The 23,557-nt window shown below is 43.1% G+C and overlaps 1 protein-coding gene across 2 annotated transcripts in view; it reads right to left on the bottom strand.

Annotated features, from left to right (window-relative positions):
* The window catches only part of pi4kaa (phosphatidylinositol 4-kinase, catalytic, alpha a), a 51,432-nt gene that overhangs the window by 18,391 nt on the left and 9,484 nt on the right, over nt 1–23,557 (bottom strand). Inside the window, exons 12-36 of one of the 2 annotated variants that reach the window (XM_083793869.1) lie at nt 22,891–22,991; nt 22,453–22,582; nt 21,379–21,508; nt 17,417–17,512; nt 16,828–17,011; nt 16,638–16,738; nt 16,142–16,310; nt 15,497–15,547; nt 15,229–15,337; nt 14,626–14,762; nt 14,351–14,484; nt 13,736–13,818; nt 13,088–13,158; nt 11,612–11,736; nt 11,302–11,383; nt 10,564–10,647; nt 10,260–10,349; nt 9,350–9,469; nt 7,753–7,845; nt 7,174–7,330; nt 6,538–6,665; nt 5,690–5,848; nt 5,293–5,444; nt 4,873–4,980; nt 3,564–3,784 (exon numbers count right to left, since the gene is read on the bottom strand). In XM_083793869.1, coding sequence (XP_083649995.1) covers nt 3,564–3,784; nt 4,873–4,980; nt 5,293–5,444; nt 5,690–5,848; nt 6,538–6,665; nt 7,174–7,330; nt 7,753–7,845; nt 9,350–9,469; nt 10,260–10,349; nt 10,564–10,647; nt 11,302–11,383; nt 11,612–11,736; nt 13,088–13,158; nt 13,736–13,818; nt 14,351–14,484; nt 14,626–14,762; nt 15,229–15,337; nt 15,497–15,547; nt 16,142–16,310; nt 16,638–16,738; nt 16,828–17,011; nt 17,417–17,512; nt 21,379–21,508; nt 22,453–22,582; nt 22,891–22,991 — 3,015 coding nt within the window. The remainder of the gene's footprint in view (nt 1–3,563; nt 3,785–4,872; nt 4,981–5,292; nt 5,445–5,689; nt 5,849–6,537; nt 6,666–7,173; nt 7,331–7,752; nt 7,846–9,349; nt 9,470–10,259; nt 10,350–10,563; nt 10,648–11,301; nt 11,384–11,611; nt 11,737–13,087; nt 13,159–13,735; nt 13,819–14,350; nt 14,485–14,625; nt 14,763–15,228; nt 15,338–15,496; nt 15,548–16,141; nt 16,311–16,637; nt 16,739–16,827; nt 17,012–17,416; nt 17,513–21,378; nt 21,509–22,452; nt 22,583–22,890; nt 22,992–23,557) is intronic. The other variant, XM_083793870.1, reaches the window with a different exon arrangement.

Genomic DNA, 23,557 nt, shown 5'->3' with positions numbered 1-23,557 from the left:
TTCTATTGAGACATTTAGAGTCATGTCTCAGCTAGACACAGGATCTGGGTTACACACCGGCATTCCGAAGCCCCGATTTTCCGACGCATCGCCATTCCGACGCGCCACATTACTAACCCTGTCCCTAAACCTAATATGAATCCAAAACACACGCGCAAGCCATGTAGTCGGAATGGCGGCGGTGCACCGGAACGTCACTTTGTCCCCGAGGATCTGACACAAATGTTTACCTAATGGTCAAGATTAAATGTATCCTCTTAGCAGGCTGTATTAGCATAATCGTAAAACATTTCTGCAGGAAACCAGGTTCAAATCCGGGGTATAAGACTTTAGCAGAAATCGCAGATCTACATGTTCTGCTTTCCACATTCTGTGTACAACAGCATACATTTACAAATCACAATGACATATTTGGCGGTGAGGGGCATTCTGAGAAATGAGATGGTTTGACCTGTGGAGTTGAGATGGTCATGCGTTTAACCCATTCTGACCTGAGATCAGATTCATACGAGTTTTCTACTGGACACACACTGGTCTGATTAACCCATTCTGACCTGAGATCAGATTCTAAAAATGTCAGTCGTTCTTCGATTTAAAAAAAAATAGCAGACCTACAAGCTCGTATCGCGCCACTCGGTGGCGCGATATGAGCTTGTAGATCTGCTATTTTTAAATAGCTAAAGCATAACCTGATGCCGACACCAAAACGGGTGCCCGGTCAGAATGGGTTAAAAGGAGGGACATCCAATAGGATTACATATACAGTAGATAGAGGTGCTGTAACTCATTCAGATCCACTGATGCCGGAACAGATGTAATTTATGGCACGGTTTCCCAAACGGGAACGCGTTTCAAAAGTATTTCAATCGAATAATTGCCGGAGAAGTACTAGTTTCCCGGGAAAACGTCTAATTTCCATTTTGGGTCTTGAGCTAGAAAGTTGCCACAAAAGGAACCACTTGTGTCTGGCGATGACGGCAGGAGGACCAAGACGAATCTGATCCAGGATCTGTGGTTAAAGGACTTCAGGCAGAGAGTGGTGGTGAGTATGAAAGTGAGACGATGATTCTCTGGGTCCTCGGGAACAGAGAACAGAGGAGTATCTGGGTGGTGGAGGAGGTGGAAAAACACACGTTTTCAATTTGCATGAGCTTTTTTCTTTTTTACCAAATTGAGGAGAGGGGGCGGGTCGATGTGATGAATACAGTAAGTCATGCGTTTTAATACAGGTGACAAATTTGTGCTGTTCCTCACACCTGGAAAGAATAAGAAATAAATTGTGAAAAGCAAAGCAGTGAGATTAGTGTGACAGTTGGAAAGAGGGTAGCACTTTATAATACATTAGTCATACGTAACGTTAAGCATTAGTAAACAGTTGTACATGTTTCAGCTATATGCTAGCATTAGTTAAACATGTTCCATATCACTGCTTCCATCTCATTTATACTGTAGAATTATAGATGCTTCATAAGGCATAGAAATAGTCCTCCATACTTTAGATCACATTGGACGAACCAGATGCATTGCTTGCAGAAACGAATAGTTTTCATAATCCTCATTGGGTGCAATATTATATACAGTATGCTGTAGCACGAGTGCTAGTTTTCAACACCTGTCCACGGGTGTGATTTTGCTTAAAGATGGGTGCCATGATTTTTGGTGTTTATGAGGTGACTTACTTCATTAGACCCCTTGGTATGGTTGTTATGTGCAATGATGTCTTCCCTTTGTATTTAGGGTTTCTTCCTGGTATGGAGGCTAAAACCTTTACAATCAAACGTGACAATGAAAAAAACTGTTATATCCGATAGTGACATCACAATATCATCGCCTCCCCTAACCCCTCCCCCTTTATCATACAACAACAGCTGTGGGTGCGGCTTCAGTTCAGGTGGATCACCACCAGGGGGGCAGTCAGACAGATATTTTGTGAAGCCTGAAACTCCTGAAAGTTCATATAATGGCCTGTTGTGGCGCTGTCATTGGACCCAGAAAAACCCATAGCCCCATAGAAGTCCATGAATACTTTCTGCTTCCAGTCACTAGTTTAAAGTCTCATTTCTAATGTCATAATATTTTTTTTGGAAAATTATGGTCCCATTTATTAAAAAAATTACCATAAAGTCGCGCATGTTCTGAGGGGCGTGGCTACCGTTACAGTCTATGATCGGGATTCCCCTCCCACTCGAGTCAAAATAAAAACCAACAGAGAAGAAGGGGGGGAAGTCCCGCCTCGTGTCTGGGCCAGCCAATGGCCAGCTGGGCCAAAACGGAGCCAGCCAATGGCCAGCTGGGCCCAAACGGATCTAGAAAGATGGCGACTTACAGTGCAGGAATAACAGGCTTCATTTTACGTCCATGTTAGACCCGGGGAACGCTTTGTCCATATTTATTTACAGTCTATGATCACCACCCACCAGGCAAACCAGGCATACTTAATGAACTGGTTGGCATGTCCACATAAAAACGACATTTTAACAAACCTTTTTGAAATATATTATATAATAATAGCATGATCATGTTTTAGGGTGAAAAAGAAATCACGGCACTCCATATTGAACTAACGACTTAAATCACGAGTTTGAGTATGAATAAGTTGGATTAAGTATTTAATGCTTAAAAGTGCATCTTTATTATAAAGTGCTACCAGAAATAGATGGGTGAATTCAGCCACAGACTCATGGTCCCCCAGTGCAAGAGCAACACAAAACCACGTCCTTTATGCCTGCAGTTCTGGGATTACCGACGACTCCTGCTCAACACCATTTCCACATGGACTACTACTACTCTACACACTACAGAAAATGTTGTTAATGGACAGCGGGAACAGCTGGGGAGTTGGGGGAGGGGGGTAAGCAGCGTCTTTAGAGGCAGTATGACTTGACTTCTGTGAAAATCCTGTCATGGGCCACATTGTAACCCTCCGTGGGCTGCATTTTGCCAACAGGTTGCAATTTTTACACCTCTGGTTCAGTTCACCACTGTTCTCATTCTCATCTCTCTACTATTACCTGTCCCGTTATTGTTTTTGCTGCTACCAACACCTGAATTTCCCCCACAGGGATCAATACATTTAAACCAGGAGTTCTCAAGTGGGTGTCGTGACACAAGTCCAGGGGTGTTTGGACTTTATTTATTTAGTTTAACCACTTAGATAGACCCTCCATACTTCAAGTATGACGTTACTTTCAATCTGTTGTAATGGAAACTACTATTTACGTACCGCAATATGACATAAATGTAAGGTTCTATAAAGTAACATGATGAAAAGGTCATTTACAGGGGTGACCCGACAAAAAAAGAAAAATAAAAGTTTGAGATCCACTGATCTAAACGTATATTATCTGGAAAAGGGCCATCAAGGGAAAGACAGAAAAGAGAGGTGTGAAGATGAAGTGAGAGCAGGCATGTGAGAGGGCCAGCGGGATATGAAACAGAAAGAGAAGAGACAGATGGGTGAATCAGCACAGCATACACGTGTGAGGATAGAACAGCATCAAATTTGACATGCTTTAAAAAAACATGCTATACTGCGCCGCAGGTTTCCACTGCTTTCAGCTTACTTAGGAGCGATATCGGAGAAGTGCTGGACACGATAAGCGATCCGAATATCCCGGCAGAGAGGCTGCTCGGTGCTGGGGTGGTACCAAGCTCACCGGGTGGAACCAGCTGGCACGCCGCCAGGTACTTCTTGTCGGACAGGATGCTGGCGTAGAAGCGGATCAACATGCTGATGTCCTCGCGCAGCCGCTTGTCGCCCTGGGTGGGGAACTTTGGAGCAGCGCTGGAGAGACAGGAGGAGAAAACGTTAAGCTCGTAACCCATTAAGATCCGAGGACCAGATTCTACAAAATGTTGTCGTCTAAATCATGACGGTTTCACCTATGTTTCTATATCCGTGGTTCTCAAACTTCCAGTATGTCCCCTAACAACATTATTGGCATGTAATGTTAGTTCCTACCCTAACTAACATGACATGTAAACGCTAGGGGAACTGAGATATACCGTAATTTCCGGACTGTAAGGCGCACCTGAATATAAGCCGCACCAGCCAAATTTAGGGAAAATCCCAAATATGTACATATACAAGCCGCACCGGACTATAAGCCGCAGGTGGCCCCCTAGTGGCCGTTTCGTTAGCTCAGAGCCTTAGATGGCTCTGCGTTAGCTGTAAAACTCCATAGATAAGCCGCACCGTTGTATAAGCCGCAGGGTTCAAATCATGGGTAAAAAGGTGCAGCTTATAGTCCGGAAATTACGGTACTATAGCCCGATTGTTACTGGTATAAGAAATACCAATAGACACTTTTACTATGGTACCCTATTGTGATATGAAGTTATATGAAAATCATTTTATTTATTATGATTATGAAAAACAAATAAAATAAACCATTTGCTTTATAAAGAACCAGATTTTGTCTTCAATGTTTTTTCCACAAATGAGTTTTGAGTCCTGCGCTACGAGCTTGTAGATCTGCTATTTTTCAACAGCTAAAGTTTAAAATAATGGTTAAAGTGGTTAAACGCTAAGCTAAGGTGACACAGATGCGTTCCAGGTGGGTTAAGCCCTATGAACCTCTTCACTCTTCATAGGACTGACGGCAAAAATAGTGGCACGCATCCGCTGTACTCATAAATCAGCTTTAATTGACAAAAATCGACGCACACCAAGGATCTTCTGTACTTGTACTACTGTATCTAACACAGTAGGCTCTGACCTGGACATTACAAGGAACAGTATAAATAGTAAATACCATTATTCCTGCACAAAGCACCTGGTACTGAAAACAGGGCTCTGATAATTACTCTTTATTACTTTTTAGTCTGCCTAATTTCACAAATAATAGTTAAGACTGTGTTGGCATTTTGTACCTGAAGTAATCAAAGGCGGTGGAATAGATCTTCTCTCTGAGGACGTTCCTGATGGTGGTGTTGGTGACAACATCCGAGTGCAGCAGAGACAGACCCAGGGTCAGCAACCTGTGGTATACAGTACAACACATTGTATTCACAGAACATATCCACAATCCAGGGTCAGCAACCTGTTGTGAGTTCTCAGACTACGGTGGAAGACTGTAATGTGCCTCTCCAGACTGCACCTTAGCCCGTAGCACTTGCCGTAGCACTTGTCCTGGTCTTGACGACCTTGCAGGTGTATGCAAAGGCTAAACACTCCTCTCCATATTTTAACTTGTGGTGTTCTTTCGTTAAATCAATGCCCGGCCTACCTTCATACGACAGTGCCACACAAAAGCATCCAAAGTAGCAGATGAGAAAGCTGGAAATGCGGACCTGAAGCGTGGTCCAATGGCAGCGACGTGACGGTTGAGGCTGCTCTTAGTTCCGCCCACGCTGAGGGACAGAGAGCGTTGCATCAGACTGCAGAAGATCTCCACCTGGTCTTCACTGGAGTACTTGGCTATCTCAAACCTCTGGACCAGGAACTGGACAGATGGATGGATGGATGAAGAGAAGCAACATCTCACACTGTACAATACTGACTTTGGGAAAGCATGAATGAACGCTTCACACACACACACACACACAATTTAGGCATCTAACAGACGCTCTTAATACAGAGCGACTTACAGTAAGCAAGAAAGGAAGATTATCTAGGATCATAGGTAAACCAAGAACATTTCATCACGTACACACACACACACACACACACACACACACACACACACACCTCTATCCAGATGTAATGTGGCGTGACGTCTGGAGGGCAGGGGACCGGCTGACTCTCTTCCGAGGCGGCCAGAGGGTCGGCCTCCACCTGGGCGTCAGAGAACAGGCCCATCTTCAGCTCCACGGTCATCTGCCACGCCCCCGCCATCTCCCGCATGAACTGCAAACAGAGGCCGAGAGAGGATGTCTGATAGACGCTGGTGTGTGTGTGGGGTCTGTGTACAGCTTGTTGATTTTGACAGCAAATTTTGATTCAGTCATAGTCATTTGAGTAGAATTGTATTTAGCTTTACTCACCGGAAATGTTTTAGTGTTACTTACAGCGCGTCTTACACTTACTGAGCTTGTAGATCTATTTTCAGCATGCAACCAAGCGTAAAACGACATGCCTTTTAGTTCTGCTGGATCTCTTCTCCACTAATCCCTCCCTAACATTTCCGTCTAGTTTTTATTTGTTGAAGAAATTGCCAGTATATGTAGTCTTAGTTTAACCCATTCTGAAGGGGACCCATTTTGGTGTTAGCATCAGGTTATGCTTTAGCTATTGAAAAATAGCAGATCTACAAGCTCATAGCGCGCCACCGAGTGGCGCGCTACGAGCTTGTAGGTCTGCTATTTTTGAAGAATCGAAGAACGACTGACATTTTTTTAATCTGATCTCAGGTCAGAATGGGTTAATCAGACCAGTGTGCGTCCAGTGGAAACCTCGTATGAATCTGATGTCAGGTCAGAATGGGTTAAGTCATCATAGCTTAGATTTGATTTAGTTTCCGTCAGTGAATAAAGGTAGTAAGTTGACGAACATTTTCCGTCGTGGTTCTAGTTGGCAAAATGAACAATGGTACGTACAGGGACTTCCACTCCGGTGCGTGCAGCCAGCAGCCATTCCCAGCAGGCGATGGCCGTCTCCATGCCATTCTCCGTGAACATCCTCAGAGGAGACCAGCACAGATGGTGCAGGAGCTGAGGGTCACATTCTACACGGCAAACAAGAGAAAGAGGACGGGTCAGGTAAATGGAACAAACAAGATCATTCTTATTAAAGTTTAGTATATTTACACAATAACTTCTCCAAGCCATGGTATAATGCGATACAGCTAAGGATCATTGATCAACGACCCCCTTAGCTGTGATATAATGACATACTACACACAATGGCTGGGAGACAGTTGTTGCTGTGTTTTTATTAATGGTTAGCAAAGGCAATATGATGATAATAAACACCTAAAAACCTAATTACAATTGATCTTTCTTTCAATTTAGAGTAGCCAATTATTTTTCACCTCATTTTTGCACCCAATTGAGTCGTTTCCCACTGCTTTACCACTGCACCGCCTCCACTCCATCTCCTACCCTCCTCACAAACCCTTGTGAGCTTGTACTGTAGATCTGATATTTTCTCGCGAATGTCGGCCAAGAACAGAAACGCCAGGGTTCATGTGGTTAAAGCGCACGGATGACGGAGACAACCACGGACGAACGGACCTTTGGTGCTGATGAGCAGGGCAGCCAGTTTGAACATGGCCTCGGTGAAGGTCTCGGGGTGTCCACCGTCCAGGGCCTCGCCCATCTGTTTGATCAACAGCCGGCTCAGGTCCGAGTGGCCTCGCACCGCCTGAGAGAAATTGATCATGCCCGACACCTAGAAACAAGAGGATGGAAATATGAGCAGGAATGAGTCAAGCAGCACTTAGTGCCGTGATCTTTGTACTTTTTCTGTTTTGTATTTATCTATGGAGTTAACATTACTCTAATAGACACTAGGGCTTTCACTTCTAGTGATTTATACAAGTTGCCTAGTCAACTAGTCAACTACGGTAGTACCAACGAGGTCAACTAGTGGTTTTACTAGTCGACTAGTTGAATAGTCGACTGGTTGCTGAAAGCCCTAATAGACGCCTGTGTGTAATATAATATACAGTATGTCTTCCCTGTGTATTTTTGATTTCTTCCTGAAAGCTGAAAGCCTTCGAGTCAAAATCGTTTATCTTTGCATCAAGTTTTGGCTTAGCGATAGCTTCATTCAGTAGAGCTTCGGTGGTGTGATTGGGTGGGCGGGCTCACCTCTCCGGCATATCTGTTCCTGAGGTTGAGGGAAGCCATAAAGTTGGAGTAGTCCTTCTTCACACAGGCTGGTCTCTCCATCAACTGGGTGGTCTGCGGATACAAACGCATTTAGAAGGTTTGATAAGAATTGTTAATATATTTGAGATTAAAAATGTATTGATGTATCTGGATCACGGCGCTCTGTGCGTACAGAAGTCAGGTGAGGCGACCCCCTCAATGAACCAGACAGAGAAGTTCCTTTTCAATCCCAATGTTGTATCACAGTTTTATTGGTACAAACACACTCAATTTACAAGGCAACGTGGGAACAACGGCCCACAAGAAAATGGAGACACACACGACAAAGTCCACTCAAATCAATTTGTATCTGTCTGTCACATCGTATAGACAAAAACGTATTGCCTTTATACTACAGAAACTTTAGAAAGTCAAAGAGTCCCTCCTCCGGATACAAACAGACGACCTCTGCTTGTGTTAGCCAATCAAAACGTTGTATTCACAGGATCTGCCTGTGAAAGATAGGCGGGACATGGCCTGTAGCTGCATGTCTCATACTAACTATATACGGTTTATACCAATAGGAATAATTAAACATCTATACTATATCTGAAGTATTACCGAACCTTATTTAACACCAGTAACTATAAGAATGAAATGTCAGAGGAATACATTTTAACTGTTCCTGAGTCACAGTAAACTTTACCAATTAAAAGATAAACCACATGTTAACTGAATCTTACTTCTAAGACTAAAGGCTCATACATAGTCTGGATTTTCGGTGGTTAGGTGACCACCGAACTACAACATGACGTCACGCGCCGCGGTGAAGAGCAAACCACCGCCACCGCTCCAGCCCTTCGCTCTGTTTTTACTCACCACCGCTCAACGTTATTTCAGCTCCGGTGGTCAGCTCACCACCGGAGCGGTGGTCACCTCACCACCGAAAATCCAGACTATGAATAGGCCTTAACTCAAATAGGCTATATACTCACAAATAATGAGTAGCTCAATAATGTCCTACATTCAAATAACTTTATAGTTCAATCTTAAACAAACGGAATATGAAACTGAGTAATGAAATAGGCAGAAAGTATTATCAACGGTTTAACTGATTAAACACAATTTACACTTTAGGTTAAAAAGGAGTGGCTTTCACAGTTCCCCAAAACCCACCCTCACAGCTGTTGCAATGTAACTATTATTTACATGTGAGATAAGGCCGTCTTCACCCCCCTGGGGTGACAGGAACTAGCTGTAACAAACACTGTATGCAGTTCACTGTTCTATATAGATAACCTCATCAAATTGGAGTGGTTTAACTGATTAAACTAACAGCTGACACTAACCATACAGTAGATAAGAGTTCACACAGACCGTATTATGTGTACAATTATGACATGTGTTAAGGAATATGCTATCGAAATATACATCAGTATTCATATTGTTGCCCTTGGGGTATATTTTAGGTTAAAAATGTATTAATGTTCTTGCCCTCGACACCAATGACTTTCTGCTGCAGATATTACAGTATTTAATTTTTCAATAAACAAAAGCTAAATGAAGTGAACGAGCTTCGGTGTAAAGGATGACCCACCCCTAGTGTGGTGCTCTGTCTGTTGTAGCCAGCAAAGTGAAGAATGCTCTCCGTGGCCATGGCCAGCCCTGTGTGTTGAGACAGACCCGAAACCCAGTTCTGATGCTTGTTCAGATACTCCTGAAAACGACGAACACACAAACGGTTAGAACAACAACTTTAGGCCGTAATGTGAAATTACAGTTGTTATTACCAAAGTGATCAGGGACCAATATGAGTACGATCAAATTGATTGAACTTTATACTTGTAGGTCAATGCTCTGTCACACAGGTTCTGTCTGGGCAGTGGTTTTCAATCAATGGTCTCGGGACCACCAGTGGTCCTTGAGGGGGTTCCAGGTGATCCCCAGCTAAATGATGGAAAGTTGGTAACCAAATGGACCCTTATAGATCTTTAACTTTGGTTTTATTTTACGCTCTGTTTTGTTAAACATCTGCATTACTTGAAGAAATTTTGATCAACGTTTCAGTACAGCATAGAATTGTGGACAAAATCTTATCCAATGATAACAAAATATTCTTTAGTTTTGCGTGTGAGGCTAAATCTCATGGCGGTCCGTGGCTCAAATGCTGAACAAATAATGAAAAGTGTTAAAAACCACTGCTTCAGCGGTGTCCAAATTGCAAGTCTGTAACTCTGACTTTGTACAAATGGAACCAAATGGACCCATTAGCGTCCGTTTGGTTCCATGTGTACACAGTCAGAGGAATTAGGAGAGACCTTGAAATCTATACGTTTGTGAACCATTGCTCTGACAGATCAAAGCATCATACAGAAGATAGCCACTACGAAGTCAGGAATCTCATTAAAAAGGAGGACATTTACCTCCTTTTTATTTACTCTGTCTCTCTCTCTAGCCTTGCACCAATACCCGATAGCAAGTAGCGAACAGGCCAGTAGATGGATTACCTGCAGGTGAGACTTGGTGACAGACGGTGCCCATTTCATGGCCTCTTTCAGGATCTCACCACACCGAGCAGCAAAATCCTTCACTATGCTCTGAAATCACACAGTATTATTGGTTACATTAATTGCACAGGTAAAAATGGAACAGCAGTCGCGTTCAATTCAGCACAATCCAGTAATAAATGCAGTTAATTTTGACAGCAAATTCTGATTTAGTCTTAGTCTAGAATAACACCATTTAGTTTTAGATCTATTTAGTCATCTGAAATATAGATTTTCAACATTAATGTTGAACAGCTGTTCCTACCTCTCTGGCCTCGTACGTGTCAGGGACGGTCACTCTGTAGGGCGTGTCTGGAATGTCATAATAAGGCTGGTCTTTGTGAATGTCCTGCAATATGTACAATCAATAGCATCACGTTGACAATCGATCCACTGTTACAGGGACAAGTAGATTACCACATGAACGCAAAAAGGTCTATATGCTAAAAGGTGAAAATATCTACAAGCTCAAAGCTTCATTAACTAACATTTCTGTGTGTTGTCACACACCAGAGGCGTCAGGTTCCTATAACGGCGGTGGGTGCAGCCCCCCCCTCCCCCACTCGTTGGCTATAACATCCATGTCCAATTCCTGCACCCCAACCCCCCGTAAAGCCAAAGGTATGTGACTACGTGCATGACAACATGTCCACTGGGGAAGGGACATTTCAGTCAGGACAGTGGGTGCATATACTGCATATTGATATTGGCGCCGCTTATTATTTTGCCTGTGGGTGCTTCTGCGCCTGAGCACCCGCGGAGTTGACGCCGCTGTCACACGCCAACCGGCTTCCCTCCCCCGAGTGTTCGTGTCCGTTGAAGCTCGACAAAGCCTGATGCACCATGATGGATTTGAACCCGCGACCTCCTCATGGTGGGCAGACACTTCTGCGCCACCAGAGCGAGATTGGCCATTTTCATGCAACGCCATCGTATGACTAAGTATAAAATAGGGTTTTATTAAGTGGATAATTGAAGCAGAGAATGGTTTTAAAGCACTTACAGCACTGAGGGAGAGGGAGAGTGTCTGCAGTATGTCCAGCATAGTCCTCAACACACGACCGCTCCACAACAGATGAGGGAAACTGGGAATATTAAAAAAATACACTGTTATTACTAATGATTACAAGATTCCACATTTATGATTATTTCCAATATATTCAAAGTGTCGTTGCAAAGAGTATTTTGCTTTGCAGTTTCTATTGCAAAAAACTCTCTTTTAGACATTACTACATTGAAAGTTTTCAATAATATTATTATTGAAAACTGGTATGTGATTTCAGCGAGATTTGGGTGTAAATTGCAACTCTCACGTTTCAGCCAGTCCAGAAAGATATTTGTCGGCCACTCTGCGGATCCTCTTATGAATGTGGTTGAAGTTGACCAGCAGGAACTGTGCATGGCGTTCCAACTCCTCCTCATGGGCCTTGGTCTTTGGCTGTAAAAAAAGAAAAAGAAAAAAAAAGGGAAAAAGAAGTTTGCATTATATTAATTTTTGACATTGCTTCTTATTATGGGCATCAAAATCAGAACACATGATGATACAATTTACAATTTACAATTTAGGCATTTAGCAGACGCTCTTAATCCAGAGCGACTTACATTTAAGCAAGAACAAAAGCATGGGAATACATCACATAAAAGCATTTATCAATATCATGAAACATGCGTAAGCTAAGAAAGTAACAGTGGAATATCTATATAATGAAACTATACATACACTATACATATAAACTATACATATTTACTACTATGCTATACATATGTACTATGGCGTGCTATAACTATATACAATACAATTATAGTGCTGTCTACATAACATGCTATAAGTCTGTGTCAAATGCTATCTAAGCCAACAGAAATGCTATCTAAGGGGTTAGGGTAAGTGCTATGGGCCATGATGGAGTCTGAAAAGGTGGGTTTTCAGGCTACGGCGGAAGATTGGGAGTGATGCTGCAGTTCTGACTGCAATGGGAAGTGCATTCCACAGTTTTGGAGCCAGAAGGGAGAAGAGTTTGGGACGTGTGGAGCGTTGGCCCGGCGTTTTTAGTGAGGGTACTTCCAGTTTCCCTGCGTTGGCTGATCTGAGTGCGCGGGAGGGTTTGTAGGGTTCAATCATACTTGTAAGATATGGGGGAGCCATACCTTTGGTTGATACAAAGGCTATGTGTTATTAAGCCATTAAGACCAGATTCTAATGTCTTCTAAATCATGACAGTTTTCTGAAAAACGTATCAGTGGTGCACAGGTGGCTCAAACTATTTCATGTCAAGGACCCACATAATTATCTGAATTTGGCCACGGACCGCCATCTGAAAATATGTTGCTCTAGGGACAACCCCAGAAGTAAATATTGGAGTTAAAAACGTTCACAGTAACTGTTTTTAGTTTTTTCTTGTTTATCACATTTATATACCTTTTTTATTATATATTGTATTTGGAACATTTACACTACCTGTCACTATTTATTTTTTTCATTTTATATCACTTAATTACTCATTATCTGTCAATGATATTCTTGTTATGTCATATACAAAATGGCTAATAAAAACAGTATTAAAAAAAACGTTCACTGTGAAAGAATATACATATTCAAAGATTTGCACACATTTTCACGATTTTTCAAAAATAGCAGATCTACAATATCGTACTCTGTGCCGTGCTATGAGCTTGCAGATCTGCTATTTTTCAACAGCTGAAGTTTAAAATAATGGTTAAAGTGGTTCAAAGCTATAAGGTGACACAGATGCGTCCTCAGGTCTAAATGGGTTAATGTGCATCCCCCTCACTTTATCAGCCATCATGTGCAGGAAGATCTCAAAGACCTTATCGCCGACTGCGATGACACACTGCATCATACCTGCAGAGAAGAGGTCAATCGTTTCAAGGAAAAATGTAGCGGGATAAAGTACGTACTCACAATTTGTACTTAAGTAAAAGTATCAATACTGCAATATAGAAATACACTGTGACAAGTAAAAGTCTAAAATATTCAAAATGTACTCGAGTAAAAGTACAACAGTAACTTTGAATATTCAATTACCGGTATATGATATACTATAATACCCTCTGTTTGGTGGCTTAATTTATTTTATGTTTTGTTTCTTCACAGAGTCAAACGTTTTATTATCATGAATAATCAGGACACTGGATGGCTTGATTCTAGGCTTAAAATAATTGATATAAATATATTTGGAAATGAAAAATGAATGAGGTCTGGAAGGATGGAACCAGAAAATGGTCACGGCCACTGCTATGCCCCATTATGTCTTTATACGTGTTGATTCATTGATTACACAGGACCACAATGCAAACAATTAAGCCCTCAGGGCTTTTTGTGTTATCCTTTTAGCATTATTGTATTGTATAACTGTACCCGTGTACTTTTTGCAGACTGCAAATAACGTCTTAAATTAAATAATCAAGCAAACTCTTACCAGACTTGTCCTTCTGTATAGCCCTGTCCTCAAAGTAGCGGAACATGACCTGGAAACGGTCGGAATCCAAACAACGAAGCATCCTAAGAGATAAGAACAAAGAAAATAAATCTGGTTACCGCTGACCAGAAAGTGGATACTGTCTTGGTTTGTACCTCATGTACTCCAGTCTATACACTGATAGTAAGTATCTTCTTATACCTCATGTACTCCAGCCTGTATACTGATAGTAAGTATCTTCATGTACCTCATGTACTCCAGTCTATACACTGATAGTAAGTATCTTCATGTACCTCATGTACTCCAGTCTATACACTGATAGTAAGTATCTTCATGTACCTCATGTACTCCAGTCTATACACTGATAGTAAGTATCTTCATATACCTCATGTACTCCAGTCTATACACTGATAGTAAGTATCTTCATATACCTCATGTACTCCAGTCTATACACTGATAGTAAGTATCTTCATATACCTCATGTACTCCAGTCTATACACTGATAGTAAGTATCTTCATATACCTCATGTACTCCAGTCTATACACTGATAGTAAGTATCTTCATATACCTCATGTACTCCAGTCTATACACTGATAGTAAGTATCTTCATATACCTCATGTACTCCAGCCTGTACACTGATAGTAAATAGGTGGACATGGCGAAGTCCAGCTTGTTGACCAGAGCGCTGGCTTCAGGAGGAGGGTCCAGCAGGTTTATAATGGTACTGCGCAGGTCATTCAACTCGGCCTGAAAGACAATGACGAACCATTAAACCACACCATTAAACACATAAAGAGCTAGGCTAGCCCTAAAAGACTGTGGCAAAAAATGTCCAGCGCAAGCCAGCGTGGTGATGAGGCCTGCCCCCTGTCTGGCTCCCTTCCTCACCGCAGTGACGGTGTCGTTCTTCAGGGCGGAGTTGTATTGCAGCTCAGAGCGGAGGGGCTCTCCACTGGGAAAGGTCAGGAGCGGAGATTTAGTCGCTATCTCACATACTCCCTCATACCACTCCTCTGGCCACAGACCTGAAAGGGTTAAGATTAAAAAAAAACACACATTATCAGGATGATTATGTGTGAAATTATTTTGTAAATGAGCCCGATATGTTGTCCAATTAAAAACACAAGGGCTAATATTTCAGTGGATGGACTCAACATGGTGTCTTTCAAAATTGTCCTGAAAAACATCTATCAGGAGACCACAGGGGAGGTAAATGTACTAAATGTCTCTTTTTGTACATAATAGGCTAGTGATTGTATTTGTTGATGACATGTATTATTGTGTTAATTCATCATGTTGATGAATTTAACAACATAAGACCACAATGGAAACAACTAGTACACAGGGCTTTTTTGTGTTATTCTCTTAGCTTTAATGTCTTACTGTACCACCACCTGTGGTTTGCACTTCTGACCAATAAAGTAATCAATCAATGCACTGAAGCGACAACTGAATGATAAATTTAGTTGAACAAAATAAATGCTTGTCCACCTGATCCCTCCACGGCAAAGCCCATGACCACCGAGTAGAGCCAGAAGTCCCTGAACAGCTTCTGCAGACGTGGCTTTGCTTCTTTGATGACCGGCAGCCTCTTAGTGAGCTACCAAGACACACACAGAAGAGTTCAGCTTGATTTATACGCAATAAAGAGGCACAAGAAATGTGGTGCTTATCGGTTAAGTGGTTTCCAAGATGAAACATATCAGGAAGCCGTTATGAGCAGCAGGTCAAAACTATTCAAAGAAGGTCAAGTACTTACTACAGCAATAACTGGAATTAACACGCCCAGGTTCCCAGCACTGCTTGATGCCTAGAAAATGGAGAAATACCATACAAGAAATATTAATATGCGATTAAAATGTGATTAATTTCGACTAATTAATTACAGTCACAGTCCTAATTGTAAGGGGGGGGGGGGGGGGTGTCCCCACATGACAATGAAGTGACAATTTAAGGACTTTTAAGACATATTTAATAACTCATAAAAGATTACTGCATCAAAGGTTATGAACAAACTATAAATACTGGTCAAACATTGGCCAAATTGTCAAATGATATAAGAAAGTTTCTTTTTTTAAATGGCAGATCTACAAGCTCACAACACTCACAAAGCCCAAACCACACCAGTTCCTTGAAAATCCTGTTATAAAGGAGGCTCAACGGAGCTGAATTAAAAAAATTCCATAGACGGTGGGGACGGAGGCTCTCCATATTAACCGGAGCAATGCTAAAAGGTAAATAAACGGTCAGCGCTTTCATATATTGAGTATATGGTTGTCTACGAACATACGCGTAGATAACACCAGTAGGTACCGTTAGCCTAGCTACGTTTATGAACGTAGATGGCAGATTTGCAGCTTGTTTGGCTTGAGACTTTAGGTTGAGAGGTGCTGCATTCGAGTACCTTCAGTGCCGGACCCTTGTCGGACGCTCTCTCACTGGCTCTCTTGCCCTCCAGTCCCAGCTGGACAAACAGCTCCAGAAGGTTGACCAGCAGCTCGTCCACCATGTGCTCGGCCTGCAGGTTGGCTGCGATGTTGGCCAGGGCGTTGATCACAGCCAGCGAGCAGTGTCTGATAGACCAGGACAACAGAGAGACAGCAAGGTCAACACCACATGAGTGCACATGTTCAGCTGCTATCAATTTGAAAAACGGGCTTCGCAATTGGGCGCATATATGCTAATGGTCAATGCCCGACCCGTGAGCAAATTCAGAGCAATTGCTCCAGCCACCAAGGAGAGCCGGGCAGAACAGACCGATTTGGTGATTTGCAAAATTCTAGGTAGATGATAAGAAGCTCTCACCTGTATTCACGGTCTTTGGTACAGTAGACCATGGAGCTGGCCAACACTACTATAACCATAAGTATGATAAGAACCATAGAGTGGGAGGACATCACCTGTATCCATGGTCTTTGTAGTCTTTGTTAGAGTAGACCATGGAGCTGGCCTTCACACTGATCTGCTGGAACAGGTTCCACACCTCCTGGTAGATGTATTGCTGGAAACACAGTGAGAGATGTGACACGCTGTGAGCTTGTAGATCTGGGTACCGAGGCTATAGGAAAGTAGTGAATATTATATACTGACATTGCCTGTGATGACCATGCAGCCCAGCTGGTCAACGATGAGGACGTCCAGCTGGGACGGAGGCTGGCAGAACTTCTGCTGGAGGATCTGCAGGATGGGTTCCATGACCCGGGGAGTGTCCCTCAGAGACACGGCGATGTGGCCCAGAGCTCTGATGGTGTGGTCTGGAATCAGATGGGCGTCCCTACAACAAAGGACACAGACAGCAGAACAGGCTGAACAGAACAGACGTTGCTCGTGTCTCCATGATGCAACTTAATTTCACAACAAGCGAAAAAATAGCTACTTGTATGTATATACTTGTAGGTCAGCAATTTTTGCTATAGCATTTTGAAAAATGAAAGTGGTTATGCGTGTCTGTGAGTTTCATAAATATGTAACCAATGAAGAGTATTAACAAGAGCTTGTGACTCAATAATATATAACTGCATTGGATCCACTGTTTTTTTCCTGTAACGTAACAGTTTTGGATTTTGATTCTGCTCGACATCCACGATAAATATTACAATTCCATTTCAATTCCACATTGCACAGTAGGCAAGCACAGACAAAAACGGTACTTTAGAGACAGTACCCATGCTTTGCTTACTTGTCGTTTTCCTGGTAGATGTAGAGGCGGTTGGAGAGACTGGCAAGAAAAGCTTCAACGATGACACTGTCCATCAACAGCCCTGCTTTCAGACACCTGAGGGAGAAGGACACACAGTGAATGATACCGCCTCCATCCTCTGCTTGCTCTCAACCAAGGCGGTCGCACTTTTCTTTTCTCTCCCTCCCTCCCTCTTCACGCACACCTGTTGTTGTGACTCTGGAGTGGACTAAGGCCACGATCAAGGACGTCTCCATAGCAACTTGTTGCTATGCTATCGCATCTCCCACCCGCAGACTGAGATAACTGACCTGGCATACATTCCAGAAGAACTCTCCGGGCTAACTCTCACATATACTGTACATATGAACTCATGGACTAATAAGTCGCCGTCCCCCCGACCCACCCTCCCCCCGCTCTGTCTGGGGCTCTCCTTTTTTTCCATTCTTTCATGTCGTGCCTTCCTATCTGAAGGAAGCAGTGTTTTGTTTTTTGTTCTTCTTATGGGGTCATGCCTATGTTCCCTCAGCCCTATGTTCCCTCAGCCCTATGTTCTCCCATTCCAAAACAGACCCTATGTTCCCTCAGCCCTATGTTCCCTCAGCCCTATGTTCCCCCATTCCAAAACAGACCCTATGTTCCCTCAGCCCTATGTTCCCTCAATCCGATAAGTGCAAGTGTAATAAATGTAATAGTGTAATAAGTATAATAGTGTAATAGTGTAATAAGTATAATAGTGTATAGTGTAATACAGACAGCATTTTTTTCCCAATGAAATTGGCTGACAGCTTGTCTTGTCTCGTCATAATAATAGGTTCATAATAATTACTCAAATTAATTAACTTATAATTATATCGGTCGGCCTCATGGTGGCGCTATAACAGCCCACTTTACGTTTTGGCTTATAACTCTTGAACCATATTGTGTGTACGGTTGCAAGTTGGTCATCTCCGTCAACTTTTTGCAAGATTCTATAACCTGGACGTGGCAGAGCTTGCTATGACTCACGTAGTCCTGGGTGTCGCCTCTAGACGAGGCAGGTCACGTACATAGACTTTTAGGTTCGGGTAACTTATGTGAGTTGACCCTGGTATACCTATAGGGCATACCCCGGAGCATTTAGGTGGACCAGGACTGTCAGCTCAGTTAGCCTTTGGAGCATATAAGGGCAAGAGGGCACGTACTGTGTCATAGCGCAAAAGGCCCATTCATAGTCGAATGAAACTGTGTGCCTGTGGCACCCAGGGGTCCCTGGAAGGGCCTCTGCTGTGTTTATATGCTGGTAGAATCTAAAGCAGCAGCATCAAATATTTGCAAGAAAAACTAAATAAATCAAAATGGGCAGATTGTTTTACAGCCCAAAACACGCCTTCATTGAGTTGAGTGACAGCTGACATGACAGGCCTCTGTTACGGCACTCCTTATAGGACCCCAGAGAACCAATGGGGTAGAACACTCCTTATATTTGGACCCCAGAGAACCAATGGGGTAGAAGACTCCTTATATTAGGACCCCAGAGAACCAATGGGGTAGAACACTCCTTATATTAGGACCCCAGAGAACCAATGGGGTAGAACAAACGTTCCGTCCTCACTGCATGTTACACTTTGCTAGTGCAATTCATTCACAGTATAAAATGTAAACCTTCATAAAACTAAATTATTAAATAATTAAACAGACTCTTAGGTTAGGTTTAGGTGTGCTTCCCCGTGGGAGGTTAGGGTGAGGGTTTCAGATGGTTAACATCGGTAGACTGTAGACAACTTGACTGCGTGTACTGTACGTGCGTTTGATTTGTGAGTTCTCTTGGCACAGTACCATGGGTGTGTACGCATAACAAAACCATGATGCTTCTATGCAATGATTGGTATGAAAATCATCATTGAAGCTGAGAAGTGTCGGCTATGTGGTTGACACGCACTGTGAGAAGATGAGTTCAGATATGTACCAGTGCCACTGTCTGCTATTTTGTTTAAAGCTGCATTACACCTCAAGCAGACTGAAATTATGAACCCTTTTGGGTGTTATTTTGTCCATAAAGTGATGCTATTCTTGTGTGATCCTCAACACAGGATTTTATATATCCAGACTAATTGTCTCCACCAGGCCGAAGGCATGGGGGGAGAGTATGTTTTGCACTCCGTCCGTCCGTCCGTCCGTCCGTCCGTCCGTCCGTCCGTCCGTCCGTCCGTCCGTCCGTCCGTCCGTCCGTGAGCAGCTAATCTCGGCCACCGTTAACCCGGTCGATGCCAAATTTTGCACACACACTCCCTGGATGCCAACGATGAACCTCTGCCCCAAACTTTCCAGAACGGCCTGTTATAGCGCCACCAGGAGGCCGCTTTGTGCAAAACAAGTTTTTGCACAGTACACCTACAGATTTCGTCCAAACATCACGCAAATTGGTACACACTCTCTCTAGAGCCATTCAACGAAACCAGTCTTTCAGATTTCTCAGACTCCATCCTGATTGGTTAAGATTGGCTTCCAAAGTTCACAGGAGTGCTCAGTTTCAAACAAAATGCTGCAAATCATGAACACATCGCGTGATTTCCGTGAAATTGTGCACCCACATTCCCACTAGGCCGAGGACGAAATGCCACATGAACAATTTCAACTCAGCCTCAAGGTGGCGCTATAACTGGCCGAAAACTGTTTTCACCTCTAACTGCACGGATCTGTGGATAACTTTGTATGCCAACTCCCTAGAGGCCAAGGAAAAACCTTTGCCTGGAATTCTTCACATCTGCTCATCCTGGTGGAGACCTGTGCCCAGAAGGGCACTTTTTCTAGTTAATATTGCCGCCACCACCAATAACCATGATAATACAGCAGCTATCTGCACCACCACGGACATGCAAAACAAGTGATCAATGATATTACCAGAACACAAATGTATAGCCTATAGTACTAATTTACTCTTGACGTGTCATAGTGTCTACTCTATTCTACTGCGCTACACATAAAATAAGTAATTTATCAAAACTTATTTTTGGGGAAAAGCCGATCTACAAGCTCACAACACATTACGGCATGTTGTGACCTTGTAGATCAGCAATTGTCCTTTCTTCTTAGCCTATAATGACATGCCCAAAATTGGGATTTCAGGGTTAAAGTAGCTATATAGTTACCCAACTTACCCAGAAAGACTGGGAAGTTATCCACTGTATACTGGTGGCCGTCCTGAGACAGGCATTATATGTGGCATAATACATGGTCCAAGTATATTCCATGTTTGGGATTTCAATAAATGGGTCTTATACAGTAAGTAGGCTACAGTTGCAGTCCGAGAAAGGGACACTTAGCTGCAAAGGTGAATGGGTGCGCAGTATACTATTAGGTTATTGCAGATGGCCTTTCAGAGGACAGTGTTACTTGGGGACATGAGGAGACAGGAAGTTCTACAGGCTAAACTAGTTTTGTTTGTCAACGTAGCTTAAATAGTTGGTGTCAGTTCATTAAAGTGTGTACTCTAGGTTGTTGAGACAACTATGCAATGGAAACATACCTGAGATTCAAAACAGATAATTAAGTACATGATGAGTGATTCATCATTCACTGCTCACTGTTTCACTGTGTTGTTGTGGAGCATTTGCTATAACAAAGTAGATAGACTAGACCCCATGCAGTAGTGTCATTGCTGTAACTTGGTATCTGTAATGTGTTCTGTTGCTGCAGGGTGAACTACTGTATGGGTAGCATTATAGTATAATTGATGCCTTACAGCCCCCCCCCCCCTGTCTGTTTTGGAATGAGGGAACATAGGGCTGAGGGAACATATAGGGCTGAGGGAACGGTCCCCTTCTTATGCCCCGGTTGAACAGCTAGCGCCAGATGTGTGAAGGACAGCCACGCATCACACACACACACACACACACACACACACACACACACACACACACACACACACACACACACACACACACACACAGTAGGATAAAACATAGGGCTGTTCTTCTCACCTGCAGATGTTATCTATGGAGATGTCACGTAGCTGCTCATACATGGAGGGCTGGCTCTTCCTGCTGGAAAGGGAACTGAGGGTGGACTGGGAGTGTTCGTTGGTCACATGGATCTTTATCTCACCGCCCCCTTTGAAACAATGTGGAGAAGACAGCATTTACTGCCGGTTCAATTCAAAGATGTTTGTCTTGTTTTATTCTGATTTAGGGGGCGTGATGTTCACAGACAGTTGTTTTATGAGCGGAAGAGCACATTGGAGATCATCTCTGCATGGATTAAAGCAAAAATAAAATCTCCCAACTGACATTTTCTTGTTAGGCCTAGTCCTAATTGTGAAACATTGTGATCAAATTATGATCACAATCATGTACAGTTATGATGTTTTGTTAATTGTGCTAAGCCTATGCTCTGGCTGTTCTACATACAACTTACCAGTTGAGGAAATCACAGATTGACGCTTTAACCTTTGCGAGATCCCTTGGGTTAGAGCAGGAGTGTCCATACGTTTTTCAAAGAGATTGGAAAATATGAAAATACCGTCAACTAACTATCTCCTGTCATACAATACATTGATGAAGTAAAAACAAAACATTGTATTTAACTAGAGTGCAAAATGAATGTTTATTTTTTCTGTTGGCAGTGTATCTAAATGTAAGCCACTCATCTGTGCCATTAACAAAACAGAAGTAGCTGTTATTTCCTCCTTCCACTGCGAGAAGCTGACGTTCCTGTTGCCAATTGACCCTTTGTCAAGTCCAGCCTGTGGGTGAGCCCCTCTATTACGTTTTGTTTAAGCAAATTCAACAAAACAAACATATGGCGGAATCAGGGCAGAACGAGCCTGTTATGCTGGTTCATCAGAATGACAATGGGCCAACTGACTGCATTCATACTTGACCTTCCACACTCCCTCCAGCCATTCATAACTTAACCTTCCACACTCCCTCCCCCTTGTTGTCCTCAGGCTCACTGACAATCCTGTGCTCCGAACCGCAGAGTATGGTGAAGGACCCCGTATGCCTCGCTGTTACTGACATCGAACCTGGGACCCTCGTTTTCCCGTGTCTTCTTACCTGTTGTGTATTGGCTGTGATATTTGTAGAGCTTGACCAGGACAGGAGACGGCACCACAAGGAAGTCCCTCAGTGACGTTGTGACCGAGTGGGCCACCACGGGGAAGCGCTCACATAAACGACCCAGGCCCTGAACATGAACACATCAATTTATACTGTAGTTGTGGTGACATTTGGCCCTCACAAGTGTAGTAGTATTACAAATGTGTGCACGCGCGCACACGCGCACACACACACACACACACACACACACACACACACACACACACACACACACAGTGTCACAAAGGGCAGTCCACTTCCCTGAAGAACACTTCAGTGGGCGTGCCCTTTTTGAATAATTTACAGGGGTGACTCACAGCGGATATCAGGGGTGACTTACTCCCGGGTCCTTGAAATGAAAAATGTTGTGAATGGTCGGTGTAAGAGGCCTGTTACCTGTAGACAGCAGATGAGCAGAGGCATGTGAGCGATGATAACTTTGCTGGACGTCTTGGACTGAAGCTTCTCTGACAGCTTGGTGCACAGGTTCTCAGCTCCTGGTGACAGGAATGCAGGGGTGCAACAGTTAATCAGACTTATACAGTCGTCTCGACGTTTCCCCCCTGCTTCTGTCAGAATCAATAATGCTCTATTCAAGTGGATGGGTTTTTGGCACTAGTTTAAAGTCTTCTTTCAATCACCATGATATGCGTTTTGGTAAATTATCGTTCCACTTATTTTAAAATGTATGATAAAATAGATTCTACAACAGGTCGTTAAGAGGAAGCAATCTGATTGGTTGAAACAGCCTTCTAGCCAGTGGTTTAACCAACACACACCACCACCTAATCAAAACAAAGAATTCAGCTGCTCTGTTCTCCCAGAGTGCTAGCAAACTCGGTGGCTAGGCTAGCTAGTTTCTTTGGACATTTGTGGTCGTAGTGACTGCATCTGTCATTAAAAAAAAATATTTTTTCAGCGATTCTCTTTGTTTTAAGGGTAACTGTTGTAGAATAGCAATATTACACGAGAGGGTGTTGTTTAACGTGATTATTGCCACTTCAGTGATGCTTGCGGAACTCGACTTCGTCTCGTTCCTGACCGCATCACTGTCGTGGCAATA

Source organism: Protomyctophum parallelum (assembly GCF_964188405.1).
Source record: "Protomyctophum parallelum genome assembly, chromosome: 21".
Lineage (NCBI taxonomy): Eukaryota > Metazoa > Chordata > Actinopteri > Myctophiformes > Myctophidae > Protomyctophum > Protomyctophum parallelum.
Note: the sequence above shows the minus strand (reverse complement) of the source record. Positions and strands in the feature narration are given on the sequence as shown.